Below are 9480 nucleotides of genomic sequence, written 5' to 3' on the forward strand. Positions count from 1 at the left end.
CACCCGTGAGCCGAATCCCAGTAAGAAAACCCCACACAAGCAAATAACATATGCATTTCTATCATTCAACATATAATTCAACCACCAACAAGCTAAACACATACGGCCATGCCGTCCCAGGTACTTTACCAGGCCCTGGGTTCGCAGTCTACACCGTGAGGATATCACAGGTATCCTATAGGGTCTCACCCTGGCAATTCGCACTCTGCGTGCTTAACGCTGTTCCCGGCCCCATGCCGTACTCGACCTTGCCGTTCTCGGCCTTCGCCGTTCCCGGCTTTGCCGTTCATTCACACATATATGCACACATAGCATAATAAACAAATACTTAAACTTGTATAAACATAATCAATGGGGCTACGCCCAACAACATAATCATATAGGTTCGTGCCCTGTAACACAAGCTATAGGGCCTCGCCCTGCTCTATGGGTACAACAGTTTTCTTACGTGTGTCCCGAGCTTTCTAAGGACCAATGTCCCGAGCACAGTCCCATAGTCCGAGCCTCACTGAAAACCTAGTCACAACATATCAACAACATCCATCCATGAAGATCTAATCCATTAAATAACTTTGGGCCATAATTCTAGTCTCTAGGACCTTGAATTCTATCAATCTGGGTGATAAAATCCATCACGAGCCTTAACTTTTGGATTCCCGAGCCTAAAACCTCCTTGGAGTCCAAAAACACACTAAGTGTCGCGGCCCCATGAACCCATGCCGCGGCCCACCTCCACCAGAAACCAATCCCCCAAAAACACCCCATGTGCGCCGCGACCCAAGCTAGGGTGTGCCGCGGCTTGCCCTTCTTCCTGGCCTCCAAAATGTTCTAGAGGGTCACGGCTCAAGAAGAACAATGCCGCGGCCCGACGCTTCAAACCCAGAAAAATCCTCCATTTTTACCACCAAAACCAAGTCAATTTACCCCCAAAATCATCCTAACAATCCAATTCATTTATCACAGAAGTCCTAAAACAGTCTCAGTAACAAAACCTAACAAAATCTAGCTTTAAAACTCATGATTTCTCAATTTCAAATCTCCAACTTCAAAACCTTAAGAAAACTAGAAACCTAGCCAATAATCACATAATTAAATGGCTCAAATCACAGTTCAAGGCTTACCTTAACCTCTGCTTGAATCCACAAGTCTAGAGCCAAAATCCTTGCTTAATCTTCAACACTTCTCCTTGGTATGCCTTAGAGGAAAAGAAAGAGAGAGAGAAGAGGTTTGTGTTAGTTCCTTAATTTCTGAAGGCTTCCTTGGTTTTGTTTTACTTAACTTAAGTCTCTAAGGTAACCTCAAAGGCTCGAGGTACCAAAAACGTCCCCGAGGGCAAAAATGGTAAATTTCCTCGATATTCCCTCCTAAACGTTCTAACTTAAAATATGTCTCCAAATTTTTTATTTCCATAACCCGATAACCCCATAAAACATCTAATGCCCGAAATACCCCTCAACTCGCCCCAAGTCAGGTATTCGACCTCGTTGTGACTTTCTAGCTAAACCGCTTCCTAGGACTATCTTGGATTGTGCAGCACAGATATATCACAAATATATCACAATTATTACATTTATGCCCTCAACGGGCTAAAATTACGAACATGCCCCTAATGACCAAACGGGGCCCACATGCATATTTAATCCACCTAAACATGCATTTCCAATCACATACTCATCAATTTCACACATTAACATAATAAATCACTTATTGTCCTCAGGGAACGCTAATCAAGGCCCTAAGCCTTATTAGCAAATTTGGGACGCTACAGTAAAACGCTTTACTTATAAGTCGAGGGTTTAAAGGCTCGCCTTAGGAGTTAAGGGCAGTAATAGCGTGCTGAACGCTGGCCGATTTGGTTAAGCTATCCAAGAAGCAAGATATACATTTGAATGACCCTAAGGCCACCTGAAATAATAAGCGCTAGACCTGCTTGGCCAGTTCAATGCTTGTTATATTAGGAATTGGGAAATAGGACCTGGTGTGACTCTATAGTCACTCATCTAGATTGATTGCTTGCATGAGTAGGGTTATTACTATTGGGCATGCTAATTATGAATATGTGATTTTATATTGTACTGCTTATAACCATGATTTTGTTTTCATGGTGAGCCTCGGCTCACGGATGCTAAGTGGCGCAGGTAATGGAAATCGTGTAACGGGCCTAACTATCAGGGTGTTGTAACTTCGTATCAGAGCTGCCAAGGTTTATTAGTTCATGAAGATTGGCTGGGCATGTACACTCACCGCTAAAGATAAGCTTGACTCAGGGTTCGTAACCAATGATATGTTTATGTGCTTAATTGTTTAAATGAAATACATATTCCTTATCTGCATGCCTAATTAGGGAGCATGAGCTATACTGACAGGGCCTGGCCCTTGACTATTAATTGAATATGAGAATGTATGTTTGTTATACTATTGATGCATGTGGAATGCCAAGTAACATGATGTTTGTGAATTTTGTTTAATTTCTCGATTGTGAACTGTGGGGCAGTTGTGAAATTTGTTATCAATGCCTGTTGAGTTGAGTCATTGATTGTAGTTATACTTGGAGAGTTATGCCTCCAATGTGATCAATTCGACTAGCCTGTGCTGAGATCGAGGCTAGAGATGATAACCAGGGCCAGGACCCTCAATCAGTCCTTGAGAAATGGCAACATATACTTGCTGAAATGCATGCCAGACTGTAGAGACAGGAAGAAGAAATTCGTTAGTTATGACAGCAACAGGTTCCAGCGAGGAACACTGGGCCAGTAGTACCACCCACTACCCTTGCACAGGTTGTACAACAACAGCTAAAAGTATTGAAAAGAGGGGAACCCTTGTATGAGTAGTTCAGGAAGCAACACCCTCCTACGTTTGAGGGAGGGCCAAACCCACTACGAGCAGAGCAATGGATCAGTATGACAACCTCCATCTTGGAATTCATGAGGGTGGTGGGTAATGATAGGGTGGTGTGCACCACTTACATGTTTTGAGAAGATGCCCACATCTGGTGGGAGGTTGTATCTCAGATCCGGAACGTTGCTGCTTTGAGTTGGGATGAGTTCTGGTATTTGTTCAACGAGAAATACTACAAAGACGCAGATCGAGCTACGAAGGCAGATGAGTCTACAAGATTGGTTCAAGGCAACATGACTGTCACTGAGTATGCCCTGAAGTTTGACATGTTGGCCGAGTTTGCTTCTGACTTGGTGCCAACCGATGCTACCAGGAGAGATAGGTTTTTTCGGGGATTAAACCCCATGGTAGCACAGGATGTTAGGATCACCTCAGTGCTTGGGGTTACCACATATGTTCAGGTGATTAAGAATGCCCTTACTGTTGAGGGTGTAGAGGATAGGATTTGGCGCGAGAGTGCCACAAGTCGTGATGCTAGGAGGATGGTACCTCTACTTACTGGGTCTGGTAGGGGCGGAGAGGAAGACCCCTGACAGTTCTACTACTCCTGGTCCTGACAGGAGGGGTCAGGGTACTCAGAGTAGCCGCTAGAGCAACAATGAGGCTTGTAGGAGTTATCCAATGTGCACCAGGTGCTGGAGATGCCATGTGGGAGAATGTCGTGCTAAGGCATGCTTCCTTTGTGGGGTAGTGGGACATTTCATGAGAGATTGCCCGCATCAGAGGATAGAAGAACAGTGGAAGGTTGATAGTTTGGCACCAGTTCGTGTTTTCACACTGACCCAGTCAGAGGCCGAGGCTAGTCCCTCGGTAGTGATAGGTCAGATTTCTAGCGCTGGCTCTATTTACATTGTATTGATTGATTCTGGTGCTACACATTCATTTGTTTCTTGTAAAGTCATTGATAGATTGTGTAGGCCTTGTGATTTCTTTACTGTGGGGTTTGGGACCTTGTCTCCTACTGGGGAACTAGTAGTTTCTAAGAGATGGATTAGAACCTTGCAAGTAGAGGTGGAGTGTAGAGAGTTGTCAGTAGATTTGATTAAGCTATCTATGGAGGATGATGATATGATTTTGGGCATGGATTGGTTAGCCAAGTATGGGGCAACCATAGATTGTAAAAGGAGGATGGTAACCTTTGAGCCCATTGGAGAGGACCCATTTGTATTTATGGGCACTATGAACGGGCCTCGTATTTCGATGATCTCAGGGTGGATGCATGGGATTCTTTGTGAGTGTAGTAGATATCACTAGGGAAGTACCAGTTGGGCCAGCGGAGAACAGAGTGGTCTGCGAGTTTTTAGATGTATTTCCTGGGGACCTACCAGGATTACCGCCACAGCAGCCGATTGAATTTGTTATAGAGGTGGCACCAGGGATAGAACCGGTATCCAGAGTACCATACAGAATGGCTCCGACAAAGTTGAAGGAATTGAAGGTACAACTACAAGAGTTACTGGACTTGGGATTCATTACACCTAGTTTTTCACCATGGGGTGCGCCAATGTTGTTCGGTAAGAAGAAAGATGGGGCATTGAGGATGTGCATCAATTACAAGTAATTGAAAATATTAAGAACAAGTACCCGCTGCCAAGGATTGATGACCCGTTTGATCACTTGCAGAGTGGAACAATATTCTCAAAGATTGATCTTCGATCTGGTTATCACCAGCTGAGGATCAAGGATGAGGATATTCCAAAGATGGCCTTTCGCACAAGATATGGATATTATGAGTTTCTGGTCATGTCTTTCGGGCTGACCAATGCCTCGAAAACTTTTATGGATTTGATGAACAGGGTGTTCATGGACTACCTCAACAAGTTTGTGATTGTCTTCATCGACGCTATCCTAGTCTACTCTCAGACAGAAGTAGAACATGAGCAACATCTCCGATTGATAAACGAGTTAAGGCTCATTTATGGTCTAGTTTTTAGGAAGGTTTTCATTAGTTTAGGGTTATTTTATTGCAGATTTATGCTTGTTTGTTCATGTTTCAGGTTTTTGATGCTAAGATGGTGAAAAGAGTGGAATGAAGTGAAAGTGGAAGAAATGGAGTTATTTTGGAGAAAATCGAGTCATTCGGGAGCAAGAAGTTGAAGTAATGTTTTGGATAATGGCACTACAATGCTAGAAAGATGACTTCAAAGCATTTGTTTTTATAAATAGCGCTACAACGCTATGTAAGTAGTGCTACAGCACTTGAAAATCCTAAAAAATAGCGCCCCAGCGCTAGTAAGAGAATTCTTGGTAGAATTTGGCTCTGTAAGTAGCACTATAACACTACAAAACCAGTGCTACAGCACTATCGACGTGGTTTTTGAAATCTTAAGTCACTTTCAGAAGGACAAAATGGCCTTTCCACTTGGGGAGCATTGGAAAACTATTTAAGTGATATTATTCTGCGATTTTGAGAGGAAGTTTTAGTTTTATAAACCCTAGATCTAGAAAAGACTGCTGTGAATATTTTATTTAGATTTCTTTTTCTGGTTTATTAGTTTTTAGATTTCTTCTTCATCTTAATTCTTTAGGTTATTTTCTATGAACAATATTCTGAATTATATTGTCATTATGTTATCTATGAACTAAATCCTTTATCTAGGAATTAATGTAGTTGCATGAATTTCAATTTAATTTTATTATGATGTTATATTGATACTTCTTCTTTATTCTAATCTATATGATATTTGCTTAATGCTAGTAAATACTTGATCACTATTTACTTGATTTAATGGTTTTGATTTAAAATTCGAAAATGAGAATTGAATATGCTATCATTATATAGACATAGCTTGCATATTGGACGAAAGTACCTGTATGACTTGTGTAGTAATTAGGATTCCATGCTTAATGCTTTCTATATGTTTAAGCTTATCACATAGATGTAGAAAACCTACATATAGGCTGAGCTCTTATATCTTGAAAAAGAATATGAATCGATTTATGTTAACCTGCTATTAGAATAGGAAGAAGAGATTTAGAACTAATTAGTAAAATTAATAGAATGAAAAGTTGATGAAATTAATTCCTATGCTTTTATTTATGGATTTTTAATTCATTGTTCTGTTTAAAGTTATTTAAATTGTGTTCGTAGGTTAGAATTATTCATCTTAATTTTAATCACCAAATAGAAACTAAAAAGAAATTATTGGTAATTGGTTAATAGTCTCTGTGGGACGATCTCTGCTCTTACAAAATTTATTACTTAACATGAACACGTATACTTGTGTGCAGATTTTAGCGATCACTCTCTAACAGAAGTAGAACACGAGCAAAATCTCCGATTGGTACTTTAGAGGTTGAGGGAGTGCAGATTGTATGCCAAATTGAAGAAGTGTGGGTTCTGGATACCCCAGGTGATATTCCTTGGTCACATTGTTAGCAGAGATGGAATTAAAGTTGATCCATCTAAGGTTAAGGCAGTGAGAGATTGGCCAAGGCCCAGAAGTGCCTCTGAGATCAGGAGCTTTCTTGGATTGGCAGGATACTACCGATGCTTCGCAAAAGGATTATTGAAGATTGCTACACCACTGACAGAATTGACACGAAAGAATCAAAGATTTGTATGGTCAGACAAATGTGAGGATGACTTCCAGGAGTTAAAGCGACGATTGTTTACAACTCCAGTACTGAGTCTTCCATCAGATCAGGAGAAGTTTATGGTTTACTATGATGCATCAAGGCAGGGGTTAGGTTGTATCCTTATGCAGGCAGGGAAGGTGATCACTTATGCATCGCGACAGTTGAAATAATATGAACAGCGATACCGTACGCATGATTTGGAGTCAGCAACAGCGATATTTGCACTGGAGATGTGGTGTCACTACCTTTATGGGGAAAAGAGTGAGATCTACACTGACCACACGAGCTTGAATTATTTCTTTACCGAAAAAGATCTGAACATGAGACCGAAGTGTTGGCTGCAGTTGGTGAAAGATTATGATTGTGAGATTCTTTACCACCCAGGGAAAGCCAATGTGGTGGTAGATGCCTTGAGTTAGAGGGGTCTGGGATAGTTATTCAGTCTGAAGCAGATATCAAAGGAGTTGGCAGAAGATATGACCTAAGCAGAGATTGAGTTGGTCGTGGGTCAGTTGGCCAACGTCACCTTGCATTCCACTCTTTTGGAGAGGATAATGGAGGGACATTTGAGTGATCCTCAGCTGATGAGACACCGAGGGGACGTCCTAGCTGGAGTGCCTAAGGACTATAATGTTTCATAGATGGGGATGCTAAGGTACAAGCAGCCGATTTTTGTTCTGGTGGACTCTTCTATAAGACGATAGATTCTAGATGAATCTCATACGACACCGTATTCACTTCATCCAGGCACCACGAAGTTGTACCAGGATCTGAAAATCTTGTATTGGTGGTCTGGGATGAAGAAAGATTTTACTGAGTATGTGGCTAAGTGTCGGATATGTCAGCAAGTCAAGGCTGAACATCAGAGACTGGCAGGGTTATTACAACCTTTGGGTATCCCTGACTGGAAATGGGAGGATGTCACTATGGACTTCGTAGTTGGGTTACCCAGGACAATGGGTCAGCATGATTTAGTGTGGGTGATTGTGTATCGGTATACCAAATCAGCCCACTTCTTGCTAGTAAGGACAAACTATACCGTGGATCAGTATGCTGATCTTTATGTGAAAGAATTAGTACGTCTCCATGCGGCGCCTAGGTCTATCGTGTCAGATCGAGACCCCATCTTTACTTCCAAGTTTTGGGGAAGTCTGTAGAAGGCTATGAGGATCTAGTTGAAATTCAGTATAGCTTACCATCCTTAGACAGTTGGTTACTCGGAGAGGACGATTCAAATACTGGAAGGCATGCTTCAGGCATGCGTTCTGGACTTTGAATGGTCCTGGAGTAAGTATTTGCCTTTGATAGAATTCTCTTACAATAACCGCTACCAGCCAACCATCAGAGTGGCTCCTTACGAGATGCTGTATGGTAGGAGGTGTAGGTCGCCCATTCAATGGGACGAGATGGGTGAGAGGAAATATTTGGGTCCTAAAGCATTTTGGAGGACCAATGAGGCCATAGAAAATATTAGAGCTCGGATGCTCGCCTCATAGAGTAGACAGAAAAGTTATTGAGATCCGAGGTGCAAAAATGTGGAATTCCAAGTGGGAGACTATGTCTTCCTTAGAGTTCCGCCGCTAAGAGGGGTGAAAAGTGTAACATCCCAAATTACCTAATGAGGCTCAGAGCCTTGATTAGGGGGTCAGGATGGAAAATTCTGAAAATTATGTGTATATGTGATATATATGGGTGTCATTATATGATTATGTGAGTTATATTATAATATGACTTGATATGCATGTTTAGGTGTATTAGATATGCATGTGGGCCCGTTTCTTATCAAAAGGAAAATTTTCCTAATTTGGCCCATTATGGGTATGTGGATATATTTGGGTTACTCGGCACGAGGCGATCTTAGGGAGAAAGTTAGCGGGAAAGTCACAACGGGACCAATACTTGACTTGGGGTGAGTCAAGGGGTATTGTGGGCATTTAGTACATTACCTAGATATTGGGTAATGGGAATGAATATTTGAGAGTATATTGGGAGTTAGTGAGATCAGGAGAGAATTCTTTGGATTTTGACCATATTACCCTCGTGGACTTTTTTGGCACCCTAAGCTTTGGAATTTACTAAAGATTACTTGAGTTGTAAGTAACCTGATAGAAATAGAAAACACATTCAAACTCTCCCCCCCCCCCCCCCCCGTTCTCCTTTTTTATGCTCGATAGCATTTTTGAACAAACTCTCTCTCTCCCCCCCCCCCCGTTCTCCTTTTTTATGCTCGATAGCATTTTTGAAGGAAACACGAGTTTTAGGACTCAAATTCAAGAAAGGTTAGAGTCATAACGATTCTAGGGAAGATCAGAAGCTTGATAGCCGGAGGATTTAGCTAGAAAATAACTTAATTAGAGGTAATTTAAGCTTTGAATTTCTGAGTTTTCATTTCCTTAAGTTTCTTGGGTTTTGAATTGGATTTTATAGTTTGGTGAGTTTTTGATCCATCAAAAATGCAGTTTTTGTTGCTTGGGAAGTTCCAGGGATGTTGTGAGATTGAATGGTGAGTTTGGTACAGGTTTGGGGTGAATTTAGAGAGGATTTGGAGCTGTGAAATCTGGGTTCGCGGGGTCGCACCGTGGCCCTCCAGAACCTAAAGGTATGGGCAGTTTCCTGATGTGAGGTCCCGCCGCGGCCCGTGTTTAGTGAAAGGAGAGGTTGGGCATCTGACTTCGGTGGACCGTGGCTCAAATGCTCAGGGGCTACGTCACTTAAGAGATTTTGGGCCTTCGAAGGGTTTAGAGTGCGGGAATTCAAACCTAAGGGCTTGGGATCAATCCTACTATCTGGTTTAGTAGGATTCGACGTCCCAGAGGCTAGGTCTCAGTCTGGAAGCCTTTATTTACTCATTTTTTACGGGATTCTATACTTTGTTGTGACTAGGTTATCACTAGGGTCTCGGGATCAGGATCATGCTCGTGGTTCGTTCTTATTTTACTGTACACACGAACTTGAGGTAAGAAAATTGCACCCAATACGTGATGTACATGATTAAGGCTT

The 9480-nt window shown here is 41.9% G+C and overlaps 1 protein-coding gene across 1 annotated transcript; it reads left to right on the forward strand.

Moving 5' to 3' along the window:
• Window positions 1-3134: 3134 nt before the first annotated feature.
• On the forward strand, window positions 3135-4462 carry LOC133796005 (uncharacterized). The gene is made up of 2 exons (XM_062233488.1): window positions 3135-3386; window positions 4112-4462. The coding sequence occupies exons 1-2, from the start codon at window positions 3135-3137 to the stop codon at window positions 4460-4462; spliced, it is 603 nt and encodes a 200-aa protein (XP_062089472.1).
• The last annotated feature ends 5018 nt before the right edge of the window (window positions 4463-9480 follow it).

The sequence above is a fragment of the Humulus lupulus genome, chromosome 8 (assembly GCF_963169125.1).
Source record: "Humulus lupulus chromosome 8, drHumLupu1.1, whole genome shotgun sequence".
NCBI lineage: Eukaryota > Viridiplantae > Streptophyta > Magnoliopsida > Rosales > Cannabaceae > Humulus > Humulus lupulus.